The sequence below is a fragment of the Fopius arisanus genome, unplaced genomic scaffold, assembly GCF_000806365.1.
Source record: "Fopius arisanus strain USDA-PBARC FA_bdor unplaced genomic scaffold, ASM80636v1 scaffold00131, whole genome shotgun sequence".
In the NCBI taxonomy this organism is placed as follows: domain Eukaryota; kingdom Metazoa; phylum Arthropoda; class Insecta; order Hymenoptera; family Braconidae; genus Fopius; species Fopius arisanus.
This window is the reverse complement of record NW_011887870.1, coordinates 85,031-105,645: the sequence shown is the minus strand read 5'-3', so window position 1 is coordinate 105,645 and position 20,615 is coordinate 85,031. Positions and strand designations below refer to the sequence as shown.

The 20,615-nt window shown below is 35.0% G+C and overlaps 1 protein-coding gene across 2 annotated transcripts; it reads left to right on the top strand.

Annotated features, from left to right (window-relative positions):
* The first annotated feature begins 54 nt into the window (after positions 1-54).
* LOC105271978 (short transient receptor potential channel 5-like) lies at positions 55-11,048 on the top strand. 2 transcript variants are annotated; one of them, XR_892697.1, is made up of 14 exons: positions 55-357; positions 816-919; positions 1,124-1,279; positions 3,741-4,078; positions 4,465-4,660; positions 4,722-4,898; positions 6,200-6,470; positions 7,002-7,107; positions 7,521-7,822; positions 7,964-8,215; positions 8,758-8,873; positions 8,957-9,115; positions 10,138-10,684; positions 10,750-11,048. XR_892697.1 is itself a non-coding variant. In XM_011313823.1 (13 exons), the coding sequence occupies exons 2-13, from the start codon at positions 842-844 to the stop codon at positions 10,306-10,308; spliced, it is 2,322 nt and encodes a 773-aa protein (XP_011312125.1). In that variant the 5' UTR covers positions 55-357; positions 816-841; the 3' UTR covers positions 10,309-11,048. The 2 variants fall into 2 exon arrangements, 1 of the variants encoding a protein (XP_011312125.1); XM_011313823.1 differs by having other exon boundaries at positions 10,138-11,048.
* The last annotated feature ends 9,567 nt before the right edge of the window (positions 11,049-20,615 follow it).

The window sequence follows — 20,615 nt, the reverse complement described above, 5'->3', positions numbered from 1 at the left end:
ATTGACGAAAAAAATAGACTCATACCACGAAAGAAATTTAATATTGCCGTTTATTATTATTTATTTATATGGAACACTCCTCCTTTATTTAATGAGAACAGAAAAGTTAATATGGAGATATTTCAAGACGTTCATTTATTTTAATTTCCGCTTTTATCTCTTCTCATCCCATTCTGTTGTGCGTCTAATGTCTTCAAGGAAACTGGCCTGGGGGAATTCACAGTGAATCTCGTCGAAACTTTAACCTTTTACTTCCTTTCTAATTCGAGAGATTAAAAGACTTCAATCTCAGTTTAATTCACTCGGAATATCCATTAGTGTGGAAGTGATAGTTCTGGATTAAAGCTGTGAACCGTAGTAAGTTGACTTTTTTTATTTTCATCATAGCGAGTTAAAACGGTCTGGGGGATTCAAAAAAATTACTGGAAATTACAAAATAATTTCTTTCGATGAAAAAGGATGATGCGAGTTGAATGCGATTTGTGAAGGACAAATAATTTTAATAAATCTACAAAACTACGAGATGATTGGCAGACGCTGGTGCCGCCATCTTGCTTCTGTATACTTGCGAAAAGGGCTCGGAAAATGGCGGCTCCTACACCTCGTATTTTCTATCAATAATTAAAACTGTTTGTCCTATGAAGATCACCCCCAATTTGTTTCATCCTGCTCCTGTAAAGTGAATAAATTTTTCCAACTATTTTGTAGATATTTTTTTTTTCTTTCGAGACTATTGTCTCCGCAAATCGATGATTCCAAAATTCTCATTAATAAACATGAAATATTGTGCAATATTTTCCGCTATTTTAATATAGGTATGAAATAAATTGCAAGAAGTACAATGGAACCACCGCCTCCACCGCCACTACCTCCAGCAACACCTCCAGATGATGAGGACGTGGAAGAGGAGTCTGAGAAAGTGAGACGAATTACTTATAAAAAATTACTTAAAGAAGCGCACGGAGAAAAAATTATTCATCCTGATCGTTTTTATCCATTTTTTTATTTTTTTTATCTAGTAAAAACTCCTGTAGAAATTACTCCGTTTCTATGAAAGAAAGGAGAAGTTGTAATATTTATTATTTATTATTAAATTAATTTTTAAACATTTTTGGATGAACAGATTGAAGATACTTCTCAGATTCCAGGCGTTATCTTACCTCAACTGGAGGAATTGGAGAAGCAATTCTTCGAGCTTGTGGCGAGTGGTAATGTTATTGGTGTTCAGGAGTTTCTCAACACAAATGAAGAATTCCGTATCAATTCCGCTAACTTTCAGGTAATTACCAAGAGTGGTGATCAATTACTGCAAAATTCTACAGAATAAAATAGGAAACCCATCATTCAACATCATTTTTTTAAATATCGCAAGAATCTAATAACTTCAAAATTACTATTTATTGGCATAAAAAAAATATTTAGGAGTTTTCCGATAGCTTTATTGCCTAGGCATAATTGTGTCAAATTTTGCACGTTAAAAAAAAAGTATGACGGTTTTTTCTGGGAAATTTCACACACTCATTTCCGGGCGGGTAAACTGACGGAAAATATTCGATTAATTTTGAACGATATATTTATAACGATATAGTGGTATCTGACAAATTATTTTTCCACTCGGATTTGACTAAGCAGAGTGCAGGGAATAGCATTGTGATATATTTCCTCAATCATGCAGAACGGAAAAATCTGAAAGACTGAAATGGAAATTGAAATGAAATAATTCGAGAAAAATTTAACCTCGTACTTTTATTGCCCTAGGGAAGTAAGTGTCCGGTTATCGCCTTTCTTTTTACTTACCTCCCTTGGGCAATAAAAATAATATAAACTTAGTAACATAAAGTAACATATGCCCCACGGTCTGAAAAGTATTTTCGCAACTTATCCTATTCTAAAAAGAACAATCCGATTCTAAAAAGAACAAACATCGAGATTATCGATATCTCGAAAGTTTTTCGGGCTTATTCCTCATTGGTTCAGTCGTCTGAGGCGGGTAATTTGAATTTGGAGCTTTCTTAAGTTAACAATTTTTAATCACGATTTTTATAATCACAGCGCGCACTAGCGCGAGTTCGTTCTCCTTTAATGAGAATCCATGCGGATTTTGATAAAATACGTTTCCAAAATACTTTTCAGCCCTTGTAGCATAAATTACTATTCCATAACAAGTCCTCGAAAGCCACTCATTTTGCAATTACTTTCGGAATAATCTCCTTTTATATCTATTACATTTTCTAGAACTGTAGAAATGAAACTATTTACTAGCCTCGAAATCTGCCCTATGATTGGCGGAACACCTAGTTTGAAAAGTGATCAAGGCAATTCCTTTCGGAATCGATGGTTCATTGAATAATGGGAGAAACCAGGAGACACTTGAACACCAAAATGTAATAATTGATTCACAGTTTTTCAACAGGTGGGAATGTATTTAAAAATCGATCCATCATGCTGTCAACCCCTTAGTCCACCTAGAATTCACAGAAACGTTCGGCCCGAAGGTTATCCACAAAAGCGATAAAAGTCTGGAGAAGGCAATGGAAATAACTGTTCCTTCACCTTATCTTCAATCTCCACCCCTCCAAACAAGAAAGAACATGTTATACCCCCTATTGAATATTTCACCTTCGCCTATTCCTCTCGGGTATTTTTTTCTTCGAGGTTCTCTAGTATCTGCCGCTATAATTCAATGGCGGTGCCTTTACAAGACAATGATTTCAGGCGATCTTCGAGGATAACACGAATATTACAATAACCTAAATTCCTCACTTAAATAAAATCTCTGAGTCTCAAATTTTAAAACATCGATAATTAGAGCAGTTCGAGAATCGAGAAATGAAAAAATTTACACTTCATCGGTAACTGACTAGGAATTTTTAAGAGAATTTCAGTGAATTCAATTTAGAGCTACAAAAATCGATATTCCAAGTTTCACTCGAAATTTTACAATATTCAAATATTTTTTTCTTTTTCCAGGGAAAAAATTTCATTTTAATCTCGTCTTATTGAGTAATTAAACAGGAATTTGTAATTACCATCGACTTTTCATATAAATTTCAATGGAACTAGAAGTATGACTCATAATTCTATAAAATTCTATAAAAAATACCCCATGAATACTCGAAAAAAAAAAAAAACAATAACCACTACCACGAGAAAAATTAATCACTACGGTCGCCATTTTCACGTTCTCCTGAACTCACGAAAAAATTTATATAATAAAAAAACAATATTGCATGTAATTCCTCCCCAAAAATCGCGAGTTTTCGGCGGTCTTTTAGTCCAACCTGAGTGGAACAATTTGTTCAGAAATTTTTCTCGCCTCAGAAAAATTTCCCTACAAATATTTCTCCGTGCATGTAAAAATTCTATATTTGTTCATGTAAAGAACCGAAAATGTCGGCTTTTTCAATGATATTTTATTGTGAAGAAGCCTATAAACACCAGAGCCCCATGGCAGGTCGAAGAATTCCGAGAGAAAGAGGCGTCGAGGGAATTCTCACCGGGGGACAGTGTCACCTTTGTCGGCACAAGAATACACTCACCCATGTTTTATATTTCTTTACGTAACCAAAAGAAGTCCCACTCCTCCATTATCCTCATGTTGTTCCTCGTCTTTTGACTCTCTCAATCGTACCCTAAACACTGTCCAATGGCGCACGCGTATCTCTGGGTGGGCCTTACCAATGAATGGGACCCAGTTTTTCCATTCTCTCACATTTCCACCATTTTTTTTATTCACCCAGAACCTTTCGGCTCTGCATATTGCTGTCAAAGAGCGGGATGTGGCGATGGTCGAGTTACTTTTGTCACGCGATGATATTGATTGCGGTGATACTGCACTCCATGCAATTAAAGACAATGAGCAGAGAATTGCCATGATGATTCTCGACAAGATGGAGAGCCAGGTGCCGGGATCACAGTTCACTGGACCAATTGATAGCTCGGAATTTCCCGATGCTACAACGCCGATGGATGTTGCCGCCAGTTGTGGACACTTCGAGCTCATCAAAATGCTCGCGGCTAGAGGACATGTCATTGAAGAACCGCATCCACCTAGCTGCTGTTGCGATGAAATTTGCAAGTAAAATTTTACGATCACTGATTCCTCTGGGTATTAGAATATTTGGGCACAGATCCTCCATTGTTGTACAAAAAACTACTCGACAAAGATTTATGACATGCTAGGAAAAAAAATTCTAGAAGAAGTGCTAATTTATGATCGGCTGTACTCCTCATTCTTTCCAATTGGCTTTAACGATTTTTTTCATTTTATATATTATATTATCTTATTATATTATATTTTTTATATTATCTATATTATTCCTATATTATTTTCACCTTCAAAATCATTATTATCAGCACTGAACATTTAAAAGAATATTATCTCTTATTGAAAATGAAATGGAGATTTTGATTTTCTTGATTTTATTCATTTTATTGATGGTTATCTATTTTTAATCTTTCCAGACCAGAGAGAGAAATCGAAGATCCATTAACACTGGACAATAAGCGATTGTATCGTTACCGTGCCATTGCAAATCCAGCTTACATCTGTCACACCTCGCCCGATCCAATTCTCAAGGCCTTCCAGCTGTCAGTTCTCCTCGACAAAGCCGCATCTTTCGAGCGTGAGCTTTATAAATCTTACAAACAACTGTCCCAGGTGTGTTACAACCAAAATCATATCCTCTTCTTTTGTTAAGTGGCGCCTGTTTTCACATTAGGAAGTCGCTTGCTTCGCTGCTGAACTCATTGGTTGTGCTAGAAAGGCAGAGGAGGTAGAGATTGTACTTCAACAGCGGGGAGGAAATATACAGGCGAGGAAATTTATTTTTCCGAGACTTCTATTTGCGGTTGAGTGCGAGCAGAAGCTCTTTGTCGCTCATCACAATGTCCAACAGGTAAAGTCCATTTTTTTTTCAATCTGTTTTTATCTGCAGACATTTTTTTATTAGAAAACCTATTTCAAAAGAAATTTCATGGACAGTTGATTACTCATTTTCTATGTAGTACCGATGAATGCGATTTAGGGATTCGTAAGTCCCAGATTGAGAAGTCTCAAAGAAATTTCAGATTTCCGATTTTTTGCAGGAAATTTCTTATCACATTTTCTCCTCAAAGCAATAGTTTGAGAGACCAATCGGTATTTAATAAATATGCATTAAAAAAAACATTTAACGAACAATCAGGACAGTAGAATCCCGTTATAGTCGCACTACTCCTCAATTTCTTCTGACGCGTATAATTTATTATTTTGTCGAGAGAAATATTCAATAAAATAATTACGTGTCTGCTCGTAATCTGCGAGTCAAAGCAGTTCAGTAAAAATTACGGAATAATTACACGTTTTCTCATTGAGCTTCCATATTTTTTCCTCAATGTTCAGTGAAAAAGTGCGGAACAGGCACGTCATTTTCATCGAATGTTGCTCCCAGGGTAAACAATCTATTATTTAGCTCGGTGAGGGATTAAATACCGTGAAAATAATGAATGAAGCCGAAAAATAAATTTCTCCCGTATTCGAATTTGCTGTGAAAAAAAATTCAATTTACGGTCGCAGCGAGCGCGTGGTGGGGGTAGTCTCATATAGTCGGATCCTCCGAATTCGCTCCCCCTACAGCCCCATGCACTCGACTATAATGGAAGTCCACTTTATTTGATGAATCGGTTAACTATCGATTTATTTCCAAAACTATTGATTGCCGATGAAAATGTGAAAAGGTCTTTTTTCAAGCCGATTAAATTCCCTACAAAAAGGCTCACTTGATATTGTAAACTAAAATCAATAGCCTCGAAGACAAATCGATATTCACCAATCGAAAATTCGACTCCTCTCAGTTCATCTCTCGCCGGCGATTTTATTTTTTACTCTCGCTGTGGGGTAATTAAATACGATGGAATGAATATCGATGTATGACGCACCGAACAAAAATCTATTTCGAGGGATTTTGTCTAAAAATTTCGACAGTGCCTCAATTTTCTTTCAAAATTCCATTAAATTGTTCCAATGATAGTCATTTCATTAATTAAATCTCATACAACTGATTTCTTAATGTCGATTGAAAATAAAAAATAATACGAGAGGGAATGTTGACGACCAGAAAAATATCCTTTGACATTTTTCAAAAGGTCCTGAAATCAATATTTCACCAAGCTCCACCGCCGTTGATTGAATGACCTAGAAAATTCCACTGTTCTTCAGGTACTAGAAACTCGATGGATTGGTAACTGGTACGAGTGGAAAGCAAAGTCTGGTCCTGCAAAGATCCTCGTTGTCATCCAGAGGATTCCCATACTCCCAATTATCGCCATTTGGCTTCTGATTGCACCGAATTCGAAAATAGGAAAGAGATGGCAGATACCGGTGAACCGCTACATCTCCTCAGTGGCTAGTTACCTCGTTTTTCTCCTGTTTGTCTACCTTCAGTCGAGTATCGATAAGAAGAATCAGCTCCGGGGGCCTCCCGACAGTGGCAAGTGACTAATCTTTCCTCTTTACCACTGAGAAAGAAATATTTACTTCCAGCGAGTAAATGTACAAAAATACTTGAACTGCCAACTTATGAATTTTGTAATGATTAATGAATCGCCGTAGCGAAATTGTTTTTTCTCTGTAAATAGAAAAAAAAGATGACATGAAAAAATTCTCCGCCCCATATGTCTCTGGCCCAAATTTCTCCCCCTCTTCATTTTTATTTCCTACATCATTCCTCCATGTTAATATTCCTTGCGCTAATTCTCCTAATCCAATAATTCAATAAATTTTGTAGGTGTCAACATGCAATTGAACGATTTACAGTGAATACAAATTGTTGTCTTCGTGTGTTTGACATGTAAGATTTTTCGTTCTGGCCTTTTTCCTCGCCATTGATTTCGGGTTCATTTTTATTTTAAATCATGTTGTAGGGAGATTCTTTCACGGGGAATATTAACCGGCGAATTTTGGGTTACAAGGGAAAAATGTCGTGTTCGAGAAAAAAACCAGTTTCCTTTTTCTTTTGCAGGATTTGAAGTTATAATTTGTTTTTACGTGATTTCTTACATTTGGGCTGGCATCCGACTCTGCATGACGCATGGGCCGAAGAGATACTTCGGAGAACGTTGGAATCTGTAAATTTCCCACTAATTATCATTGCGAATTGCACGAATTGTCTATTACACGTTCTTTGATTGGAATTTCATCCTGTTAGTGTACAACATTTCCAATTTCGGTTTCAAGTTGTGTTGCGAGAACTATTTCAATTCTAGATTAACAGCATAAAATTCAAATGAAAGATTACCTTCGATAGATGGCACATGTAAGCATTAACAATGACTAATTTTCAATGTTTTATTGAAAATTTACTGGTTATTGCTTAATATCGTGTCAATCACATAATTGAATGACTGATAAATAATTAAAAATCTCATTACATAGCATATGCCATATGTTTAGCTGTAATGGAAAAATTCACGAATACTTTGATTACAAAAAAAAATTAAAAAAAATAGAAGAGATCAATGGTAAATTGAATTTCCAACAGATACGAGGTTACCATGCTCAGTCTTTTCATATTGACATTCGTCTTCTGGGCATTAGCGGCCATCGACGTCCGGACAAATGGTCAGAGAGACTTGGAGAGAAAATACTGGCATAAGTACGATCCGACTCTCATTGCAGAGGGTCTCTTCTGCATTGCAACTATCATGGCTTTTTTTAAACTGCTCTTCGTGTGTCAGCTCGATTACAATCTCGGACCGCTTCAAATGTCACTAGGGAAAATGATCAAGGATGTCACTAAATTCCTGTTTCTCTTCCTCATCATCATTTTTTCTTTTGCCGTAGGTGAGGATTTTATCGTTGGAAAATAAACCGAGTACTTGGATAGTTTAAAGGGAATATATTCGAACGTAAAGATTGGGATGATTTACGTTATCTTTTTAGCTTGAATGATATCAGCACTTTATTTGTTAATTTTTATCTCAGGTCTCGCTAAATTGTATCAATACTACGATGGGATGGTGCAGATCGATGATGAGTCGAAAATAAAAACCCAACAAGTGGCTTCGTTCGTGGATTTCAGGTCAAGCTTGAGGACACTCTTCTGGGCTGTTTTTTGCATGAGTGCTATCGAGAGCGCTGACGTCATAATTGAGAATCTACCGGGGGAGACGGAGTCTGAAACCATTATAAATAAACATTCATTTACCGAGGGGATTGGATACTTCGCCTTTGCCGGTGAGAAACAATATTCCACTCCAGTATTGATGGTGTTCATTGAAGGAAAAACTTTATTCTTCATCAAAACAAGTCGTTATTGGGATATTGAAGAAATAAAATGATATAAATGAAATGATAATATTGAAGAAATTTTGAATTGATAGTGGTGGCTTCAGGGAAATTGTGAGAAGACAGGAAAAAAATTATAGCATTTTTTTGTATCACTTATGGATTTCAAACTGGATTTCAATTTCAATTTCTAATGTAAATACAAGAAAGTAATGCGGTTGAGTATTTGTCGAGATATTCTCGAAATCGTGTAAACAAACAAATGGATTTTTCTCAGAAATTACTGGACCGATCTGGGTGACACGGCACCCAGAGTTAGTTTCAAGTTATATAAATCAAGGGATGAAATTTCAGATTTTTTGGGGCGAATGTTCCCGTTTGTTTGTCAATTAAAAAAAGGGACCGCTGACTGGACCCTTCCACACAAACATCCTCTGACTTGGTATTTTTTTTAATTGCAATTATTAAAATGTTTATTTGTTTTTCGCCAGGTTTCGAATTCATGTCAGTCATCGTAGTCCTCAACATGTTGATTGCATGCATGTCGAATACATTTACAGCCTTCACGGACAACGTCGCCGTGGAATGGACTTTCGGAAGAACGGAGGTTTCTTCATTATTTTCATTAACGCTTACTGAGAAAAACCAATCACTCTATTTATTAGTGTTTATTTACCTCTTGATGTACAGGTTTACATTGACATCATGGCGCAGAATGCCCTGCCTCCACCTTTTAATTTCCTTCCCACTGGAAGTGACCTCCGTTGGCTTGCCGAGTATATAAAGCTGTTAATTAAACCAACTGACACAAAGAAAGCGAAATGGGATCTCAAGCACTGCTGCTTCATCGTTAGTTTCGAATTAACACCATGAAGGGATTAATTAAGAATTAATTATCTACTTTATTTTATCTCTGTACATCATTTCGTTTGTGTTACATGTTCTTTCAGTAGACGATTTGAGATTAATCCAATCAATTCATTTTTTTTCTCCTCAGTTTTTTGGGGACTTGATCTATAGCCATTTGAGTTTTGAGAGAGAAAAGTTATTTTTCTGCAAAACCAAATTTTTTATTTAATATATTCATCTGTTAGATTTTATATACAGGGGAGCCTGGGGCACTGTGGACAGCCCCATTTTGAGATTAGAAATCGGATGAAGCTTAAATGAGATAATGTCGGCATTGTTGAGGAAAATGGGAAGAAAGGAGGAAAATAGGAAGAAAGGAGGAAAATAGGAAGAAAGGAGGAAAATGGACATCCCGACTTCTGTCCTCCAATCATAAATTTGGGTCGGACATGAATATCTTGGACTGTATAACGTTAACCAAACTTAGCGGGTGTCTGTTTTTTCCTTTTATTTCCCTCTCCAAGAAATATAAAGAGAAAATTTCTTTATCTCCTCTACATCCGGGAATATTCATCAGAAACCCATGCTGAAATCCAATTGTGACATTTCACCACTTTAGTTATCACTCTATTCTTCTAATTGACCTCATTTTTCAGAAGTTATGATTTTTCTTTTCTTTTTTCAATTTCCTATTTTTAACGTTCCATATTCCGAAACCTCAGAACCTTTCAGACTGTCTATTTCCCAAAAATTTTCGTTAATTTTACCCTAGTCTCTTCAAAGATTCATCATTCATCATTTCAAAAGCTTTAGCTCGTGAAATATAAAAAAGAATCATTTTGTAAGGGATCAAAGGATTAAGAGATCTGCGATTTTTGAAGGAGGAAAGTAACTCTCCGTCAAAAAATGAATATTTCCAGCAACGAAACATTGATTTTATAAATATATTTCTATCATAATATTAAAAATCTCAAATCTTAAAATTTGAAATGAAAAAGTAAAAATTTTCTAATTAATTCCAGGAAAATTTAAGTGAAGACGATGACGAAAAGTTTGGTGAAGTAATGGGACACCTAATGATGCGTTATTTCCGGAAGAAGGAAGCGGAAGTTGAGAAGAGTGACACCGAAGGTTTAAGAAAGGATCTCATGGAGCTCAAGAGTATCCTGAAGGATGCACTGTCAGCCCCATAAATTATCCTTCCCCATCTACGTCACATCAATTGGGATGATCTAGCGCAGAAGAGTGAAAATAATACACCCGCCAACAATGACAAGTACTCTGTATCGTTGTCTAGTATCATCATCAACGATCCAGGAATCCCGGGGGAAATCTCGATATGGCAGAGTATTTGCAGCAGAAATAAATTTTTCTACTGTGGAAACCCACTGGAATGTGAGGAAAATTATATTTTATGGCGTTTCAAATTTTATTCGAGGCGAAAACTTCCATTCCTACTTCTATGACGTGAATGAAGAGAGATTGGAGACCTGGGGAAAATTTTTGAGACTATTAAACAGAGACAAACGAGTAGAATAGGCTCATCCTTCTGGTTTCGTATCAGCAACCGTAAGTCAGAGGTTACAATGATTGCTGGGAACCGCTGCAATACTGCAATTAATATCTCCTTACAGATAAGATAATGAAGAGTGAAACTAACAACGAGAAGGAATTTAGTTTCTCTGGATGGAGTAGAATTTACTACAACGAAGAATACATACGTAATTTCGGTGAATAAAGAAACATATCAACGATATAACGTTCATTTATTATTCTTGAATGTGTAGGGAAAGGCGAAGTTCAGACCACTTATATCTGTAATTTTTTTCTCTGTGAGAAGAGTGAGACAAGTGTTTGGGATTCGAGAGGAGTGGCTTTGGCATCTAAAGAGAGAGAATTGAGTGGAGCATTAATCCTGAAATGCCAAGGGATCGTGAGGTCTTAAGAGATCTAGAAAGTAAAAAAAAAGTAACCAGAGGCGAAGAAAAATTCGTTCCGTGAACTATCTGCCAAATGGAAATAGAAATATTTAAAAAAACGGCTTACAAAATTTGTTCATTTTATAGGAACAGGATAAAACGAACTGGAAAGAGTTTGGTGAGAAAAAATTGTGTTAACGACTGTTAGAAAATACGAGGTGACTGCGCCGCCATTTGTAAAACGTGTTGTGGCAGTGGAAGGACTTCTCTGCGCAAAATGGCGGCCTCCGCTTGTCTCATCTTTGTGTTTTTGCGCATTTATTGAAATTATTTATCGTTTTCAATTTTTATCTCAATTTTCTGTGGAAGAATTACGATACCGTCACGTAATAGTAATTCATGACGTCGGAAGAAGTTTTTTTTAAAAATTCCTCGCACTGCACGCGCCAATTTGTTTCAAAGAACGATACCTACATATTTTTATTTGAAACCATAGATATTATCGAAATGAATATTATAATAGTTCACTAATTGTGAGCGGTCAATTCGTCTTCAACATATTTAAAAAATAATATGTTTTTAAGAAAACGCTATATCGCTGGAACTCTTCAACTGATCGTCAATTTAACGAATTTTTGGGAGGAAAAACGAAGAAATGCAATAAAATAGAAAAACAGGCGAAAAGTATTCGAATCATGTTGGAAACTTCTGCCCGCTTTACACTCTCCGCTGATTTAGATCTTGTAATTCTTCGACATGGTCTTGTGCATAATTTACTGGAAAACAGACAGGCAGACAAATTCAGCCTTCATTTTCCGAATGGGTGTATATTTCCATCTCTCCAACTCGATTTGTACTACTTGGAACAAGGTAATATTTACCAGTGTGTAGCCTCATATTGAATACACTTGATAGGTCATCTTTTTTCATTGACACAACAGGTGACGTAAATCATAACGGAAAATATAATTTGTTATGTGGACGATTGACAGCTGAAGGCAACAATGAATTATCAGTTTGTTATTATTTCATTACTCGTTAGGTTCCGGTATTCATCCGGAATAACTATAATAATGTGAGATAATTGACCAAAAATACTGGAGTAAGAATAATTTGGATACTATCAAGGTCAGCCGTCTTCGGTCAGGGTATACAAAGCAGGGCTTTTGATGGGAAAATTCCCTCAAGTATTAAGAGGGTATATTCCCTGACCTAGGTCCTAGGTCCTTGTTGCTTATGTTTCTTATTTATCAATTAAGAATTACAATTAAATACTGAATTAGATATTTTTCCAAAATGTGTTAACACGCAGTTGTGGATTGATAAGTCCCTGACGCACAGCAGATACCACCCACCTGTTGTTGAATGTTTTGAATCAACAAACATTGCGAGAGATGGATTCATTTATTTCTTCAGATATTATCTATCATAAAAACGTCATCAGTCATGAATGATTCGTAATCGTCTGTATGAATAGACACAACCTTGGTGATATGGCATTATTGACACGCTACTCTCCACAATTCACAAATATTATGTCTAAAATGATCCGCGTGATTTACAAAATTATGTCGTTTCAAGGGTTTAAGGAAATCCTTCGCAATCATTCATAAAAATGGAGAGAAAAAAACATTAACAATGTACATAGCGCCTTAAGTTGAGTCACGAGTTATTTTCAGGACTCTTATTCCTTGCCGCAAGGTCAAACTGTGAGAATATTAAATGTAAGAATATTTCTACAGGTGTAAAAACGACTGATAGGATCCGGTTCTCAGTTTCAGGAACCCCTAGAATCTGGAAATCAGCACATGAAATTAATATTGTTTTCAGCGGATGATTTAATGATTGGAAAATATGACCCGTATACTATCACCACATTTATAACATTGATAACAATTTTGGGTAATTGAAGTTTTATCCCGAATTCTTATCGTCTTTTATCTAGTCTATTTAATTAACTATTCAAGCACGTCATTCATTTCTGAGACACTAATGAATCCATGAAGAGTGGGAGATGACCCACCGACTTATATATAAGAGTGTCTGAAAAACCAAGTTTAGAAGTCAGTTGTTGAATATCGAAAAAACTTTATAACGTACAAGCCTTTGTAGAAAGCAGAATGTTGAAGAAATTAGCTGCCTTCGTTGTCGTTGCTGCGGTCTACTTCACATTAGCAGTGGCTGCGCCCCAATCCTACCTCAGTAAATATGCTCCTTGGAGGCATTTTATCGGTGGATAAACTGAAAAACTAATAGCTAACTTGAGGTGAGTGGACGATTTCAATGTACCATGGAAATATAAATAGTAAAAATATAAAATAGCATGGCCTAAGTTAGAAATTTGTGTCATTATAAGGTTCCTGAACATCTACCTCAACATGCGTGTTACCATGCCAGAAAAGGGCTCAACAAAAGGATCTTCTCTGGATTCTTCAGGAACATTGCAGTCGATGTTTTTTGTTGATATTGTATGGGCTAAAACATCATGAATAAAAGCTGAAATATATCTGAGCTATTGGTACATTCTCTGATGATTTAACCCATGATCTAGTATTTACCCATCTCCTAGTATTTAGCAGATTCAAACATTTTTTACACATCCAGATATTCTGATCTTGTCACTTCATCAAGCCTTATCACGAAATTTTCCCTGAAGATTCCTGTCTCCTTAGGTGTAAAACGGATTAGCACGTTACCAGGAGCAAGTGGAGTATTAAGGAGAAATAAGAGAAATGGAACGGGGAAATTTAATCCTTACACTACTCAGGGGAGAAAATTTCCGATTCCCCGAAATAACCGTTATATCTTCACGGGCATCAGCATTCAAGAAGGAATATTCTATTTTATTCCTATCGAGTACATACTCGAGATAAAACGCCAAAGAAACATAAAATTATCGTTCAGTTCTTTCTCCCAAAAAAATTTCTTCAACTCCGGGAATTCAATTGGTCGTTTATTTTCACGATTATTTATTTTTCTCGGTTTTGTTTTGTGATCAAAATATTTTAAATACTTTAATTTTTGCAATGGACTATTTACTTATTAATTAATCAATTTTCGACTTTGAGAAAAAATAAAATTGATGATGTCGTATAAACACGATTTGTTTTAAATTCTCCCGGTTAATTTCAGCTAAAAAAAAATATCACAAATATGTATTAATATCAATCATATGTAATGAATATAATAAGAAATTTCCACTAATTTTTTTTTAATGTGTAACAGAGATATTTTCTGAATTTATTATTTTCTCGTTTTCATTCCTAAAAAAACAAATGGATCAATCAATTACACGTGTTTAATTTCTTTTAAAAAATTCGTGGGAAAAATCTATAACATTTCCGGCACCCCCGGGCGGTCGATCAATCAAATCCCCGGAGTAGCTCAACGGTATCGAAGTGAAGTGAAGGTCAGCAATATTTTCGGGGAGGGTGTGCCTGTATAGTTCAGCAGACAATACCGCTCACCCCATTTTCTCCCCATCCATGAGCATTCAATATTTCTATTCCCGATTATGAAGGGTTTGATAATAGAATATAACTGTAAGAAGAATGTCACTCAATTCATCACATGAAATTCCAAAAAACACATAACAAAGTTTTGAGGTGTTGACAGTAGCAAATTACCGGACTAGTAATTAATATTTCCTATCTTTCGAGACTTGGACTTGTACTGAATTGCGGTTATTCGATTCGTGTTGTTGTCACCCTTTATTAGAGATCAAGACGAACAAAAGACTCACCTCTCCTCGCACTAATTATCAACAATTTAGTCGAGAGGAGGTGGTAATACCGCTCGTAACTAGTCGTCAAGTTGTTGCTCGACAGCAATCAAGTACTGATTTGATTATTTCACGAGCAATCGCCCGATACCTGCAATATCCTGTAAACGGTATAGAAATCGCAGCGAATAGAATTACCCAACTGCTGATTCAACCATTTTTAATTAATTTTAGGGATTCTAACGAGAATTAATCGTCTACATTTACAGGATAATAAGTTCAATAATCAAAGAAATATGGGAAATTTTCTTTACACAGGTCGAAATGCAAAATTTGAAAATAGAAATCGCTAATAGTAATAGCCACACTGCTGTATTATTTAATAGACTTGGAGGAAAAGAAAAGGTGAAATAAACTCAGCAAGACTCTTGGTGATCCTCTACTCTCTTCAGGGAAAGAAGTTGAGGGGGATAATGTTGTTTGCTCTAGTATGTTATCGCAGGAAAAAGGAGAAAACGTGTGGCTCCTTCGCGTGCAGCATAATGCTGCACACGGGATAAATGCCACTCAAGTAGTTGCAGTCTGTGTATGGTCGGACATGATCGTCTGGATTCTTCGAGCTCTCTTATCCCATTTTCCTTCTGGTACACGATTATCTCACAAAGCACATCCAGCCACATGATTACCATTCAAATTTATTCATAGAACTGGACGATGACGAGGATTAATTAAGTTAAAATTAAATACCCATTTGTTAAGTCAGATATAAAAATGAAAAATAACTCGAGTAAATGCTAATTTCAGAATTACTTGCATGAATTTACACTTGAGTTTTTTATATCATGCGAGAATTATTCATTTAATAAATTACCAAATTTATCATTTTTGAGAAAAAATGGCGGAGATGTTTCCGTTGAAATATTTTGGTAAGCAGAATATTTTTCTATTGGCATTTGTTTATGGAATTAATCGTTTATAATCAAGAAAATCAGGACGTCAAACTTTCAGAGTTTAACGGCCGGGAAATAATGTAGTAATAGTTGTGAAGTTTGGAGAAAAACTTTTCTACAATTAAACTTCACATTCAAGAATGAAACCTAATGACTTATGAAAATTACTCATCTCTTATTTTTACCCATTAATTAATTTCACAATAAAAAATTATGGCAATCTTATTATAGGTCTGAAATAATCATAATAATATATACAATAATTATAATAATGTGAAGAAAAGATGATGGATAATGATAATTAAAAAAAGAAGACAAATAACTACAAGTGACGCAGATCGTAAATTGTAATCAGAATTACAATGAAAAATATTCATGAAGTGAAATAAAAAATACATAAATAACGAAGAACTATACAATAATAACTATACAATCAAACATTAAGATGTATCGAGGTCACATGGGTCATCTAGGGGTCTTAAACACGAACATTGAGAATAAGTGGATTTAAGCCGACGTTGAGAATTACGTGATTTCATGTATGAAATTTTTATGTGATTAATACTCACATCATACAGGTCACGAAACCAAGGGGAGAGGTGCATGCCCCTCATAATTCTCTTAATAATTCTCTTTCAAAAAAAGAATATGCAATTTTTAATCAAAAATCTATTCCGCCATGAGTTCTTTATGAGTATTTTTTTTAAGCAAATATACTGTTTTTTCATTAAAAAAAAGGATCGTGTGGCATGGTTTCTTGAAAAAAGTTTAATCATTAAGAATCTATTGGATAATTAATATTTTTTTTATTTATCGAATACAAATGAAGTTGAAATTTACCTGGCACTTACCTAGCAACGAATTAATTCTGTATCGATTATCGATCGCAATACTCATCTGAAATATTTTTTTGATTTAAATGTTTCGCGGAATGAAAAAAAATAGGGGATGCAGCGTTTCTCCGGAGGAGGATGAAATGTCTCAATATTCCCAGGATTAGCGGATGTTGGGACCAAACTATATTCATGGGACTAATGAGAAAGTTTGTGTTGACTGAAAAAAACGGGGAACAAGTTTAATTAAAAGTTGACTTGTTAGGGAACAACAGTTTTAGCGAGCATCAATGGAGTCTAGGGCAGGTGAACACTGTGATGATGAGGAATAGAGTGCAGAAGCTTTGAGTTTCCGTGTGGCGCATCGAAGGGTTGAAATGAGGGCTGAGGGGTGAAATAGGGGATGAATTCAATGCGGCACACGGCAGTCTGCGCGCAACCGTATCAACACCACTAGCTCCGTCACTTTTACTCCGTTAGTCTATTTTAAAATAAACACAACAACATGCATAACAAAAAAATTGTTCTACTGAATATCTAATAAATAAATAGTCATCGACGAGAGGCAGTTAAGTAAGCGCAATTTATACAAGAAATATAGAAAAAAGACCATTTGTTTTGGTCTCTGAGAAGGAGAAAATGTAAAATTTTTTACGATTAAGTAATTAAAGTAACTTTAATATACATTGTTTTGTCGTCGATGAGTTAATTACAGTGAAAAAGAACCACAGTTAAACAATAAGTGAACAAAACTAGAAGAAAATCGATTAAAAAATCTTGTGACAATTACAAACCGGCGTGTTTAATTGTTTAATCATTAATTAAATACCAACAATCACTATCACATGTCGGACAATTAAACGAATAAACATTTATCACAAAATTTTAGAATAGACTCGTCAAAAAGTCGGGATTTGCGTAAACAAAATATTACTCCTAACAATAATTTGGATAATGGACATCAGAGTATGTTAAATCTAATATGAATATTTAAATAATTAATATTGTTAATATTAATATTGATTAAAGAAAATATTCGGAATTGAATAATAGTTTAATGAGCCGGATAAAAAATGGAGTGTGGAAGATAAAATTGGATAGTTAATGGAATAAAATCGGGTGCCATGAGCAGTCGGTTTCGCTCCAATTTTCACAGCTGGTAAGAACTGAAATCCATAACTCAGGGTTTTTGAATGCGAGTGAAGAATAAGTATTCGCTCGAGAGTTGAGACACAACGGATGGAACGACACAGAGACACAAAAAAAATAGGGGAACAGCTTGCGGGAGGTTGAACCTGTAGGGGATAAAGTGGATAATACAAAGTTGAAGTACGGATCGGTCGGAGGGATAAAATGTTACGACTCTTGTGGATATTCAATGGAGAGTTTCAATTTCGCGTAAGAACGGTCAGGCGTATTATCCGGTCAGTCCCGTGAGAATTGCACAACTATTGCATTCTAGAGTGTTGTTTTCTTCATGACAATATTGAGGTAAATATTTATGGAATATGCATCTTCGTTTGAAATGAGTTCCAATTCGCTAAAGTGCTTTTACATTTCTTCCTTTCTTCCTTTTTTCCTTTCTTCCTTTTTTCCTTTCTCCCTTTTTTCCTTTTTTCCTTTCTTCCTTTCTTCCTTTCTTCCAGAAATTTCTTGACATTTTAATCGCTAATAGCCGTCTGAATTTTCGATTACATGAGGTTTATTTAAATTATCATTTAAAAAGATAGTAGAAATGATAAGCACATATATTTCGGTCAAAAGTGCAGTATGTCAGATACATGATGAATATATATAAATACGGATGGCACAAAAAAACAAATTTATGTCCGAAGGAAAATGAATATATATATGTTTATATATGAGCAAGTATATGCCGCACATATTCGGTATGTATCCCATATATGAGATATAGTTTCGCCCAAAAATCATATTCTCTTTCCTATTCTAAAAAGGACACGCTTGACACAATCGATTATCTCGAAAATCTCGAAATCATGAAGCCACGATTCCTTATTGGTCCACCTAAAGTGGCGCGAAATTACAAAGTGGTAACTCTCTTGCAGAAATCGTTTCATACTGCGCGCTGACGCGCGGTCCGGCCTCTCGTTATGTATATCACGGATATCTCACATACAATTTTCGGCACATATTTATATATTTTTTACGCCAGGATAGATATTTTAATTAAAGCTTAAAATTTCATGCATATTATGAAAATTCAATATCATATGGAATTGAATTTCTATAGGTGGAAAATTGAGGGAATTTATTGGATGAACTCTCAACATTTTTAGCTTTGGAATATCATGCGATACAGAAATGGGAAAATTATCGAAATAAAAAAATAAAACTGATGAAAAATTTCATGTTTTTTTAACTTGATGTACGAACTCAATGGAATAACGACGAGAAATTACTGACATAACATTACGAGAAAATGTCATTTGTGTTCAGTCAGCTGTCACGAGGGAAACTGTCGACATTAACGGCCCGGCAATATCACTGTCATGTTAGAATTCTCGTTGTAACGAGAATTGGATCCTCTTATCAAAAGATGACGAAACGTATTCCCTCTGGGCAGCGATAACACAAGATTAGAGCTTTCACCCCTAGATCAATTCGTTTATTCCATCCATCCCTCCGAAATAATACCCAACATGTGGGAGTAGTAATGGTCATATCAGCTCATCGAATTTATTGAATAATGCATCAATCGATAAGTCACTTTGACGAGTATTTTACTATCGATACCAATTGATTCTAATAGGAACGTAATCAAACTGATAAAGAAGCTATTGACTATTATTGCTTTTTGTACCGGAAATAATAATAACAATTAGTCAATAAACATAAAATTTCCCCACCATTTGCTATTATTAATTATTAATGTACTCATCTATAATTGTCTTCTGTAATTGCAATACGAAATATTCGGAATTCGCGGAGAGCGGATAAAATGGACTCCTATAAAAAATTATTCGATCCTTTTTTTATTCCCTCCATTTTTTTGACAAATATGAGTAGATGAATAAAACATTCGACAATTAGTGGATTGGTAGAGTGGCGATTGGGGTTTCCTAAAAATCGTAAAAAACGTAAAAATGCAAAATAACTGGCGAATCGCTCGTTATTTTTACTAATGAATTAGTAATAAGCTTCCGAATCATCTGCAAAATTATATTAACAAATAGAGCGATGGGAAATATCTCCTGACTTCAATGATACAGCATCAAAACTATCATTTTAAATGCCAATTAAATTTTCAACTAGAATTTCTTGCGGCAGGTCTAAAATTCAAATATTCCAAATACGAATTACAATTACGAATTTTGGCAAATAATCTTTCCTATACATCCAGGCAACTGCTTCCCATTAATTCCATCTTCGCACTAGGTCAACGAGACATCGAAACTAATTTTTTAAGCTATCATTAAAGTACTTAACATTTTTCTTCAGTTACCGCGAAAAAACTAGTTTTAAAAAAAAACTCAGAAATTGAAAAAATTAACGATTGGATAGAATTGTAATTAGTGTCGATGACAAGAGTTCAATAATACTTATATATAAGAAAAAAAAATGATGTACTTTCACGGATACATCGACGACCAATCAGCGATGAAATTTCATAGTTTGTTATTAAAATATTATTAAATTTAAATTTAAATAAAAAAATATTATTAAATTTACCAATTATACCAATACCAATCCGTTACATATAACGACATGCGTCTATTCCGATGACAATACCATCATTATATATTTCATATAAGCTCTGTTTATATTCATTGAATTATTTGCGTATATTCAATGCTCCTGTCCACGTATGAATGGACGAGAGTGGCTGAGAAATGATGTTTTAGGGAGGAAATTCAATGCGGAAGCTCATTTGGATGTCATTCAGATGATCTGTATCTATTTGACGCACGTGTGTCGAACGTACATTGCTCCAATAATTATTTGTAAATTATGGAATTTCCATGCATGTCGATACCTGAAGCCACACATTGCAGTTCACAATGTGTAAACTTCACATGCAGGTCATGCATGGGAAGAAATTTATCGAAAATCAAATTA

Coding starts and splice junctions, on each gene's coding strand:
- LOC105271978 (XM_011313823.1), top strand. CDS start 842: ATGGAACCACCGCCTCCACCGCCACTACCTCCAGCAACACCTCCAGAT. Junction 4,661..4,721: donor CTTACAAACAACTGTCCCAG/GTGTGTTACAAC, acceptor TTTTCACATTAG/GAAGTCGCTTGCTTCGCTGC. Junction 7,108..7,520: donor TTCGGAGAACGTTGGAATCT/GTAAATTTCCCA, acceptor AATTTCCAACAG/ATACGAGGTTACCATGCTCA.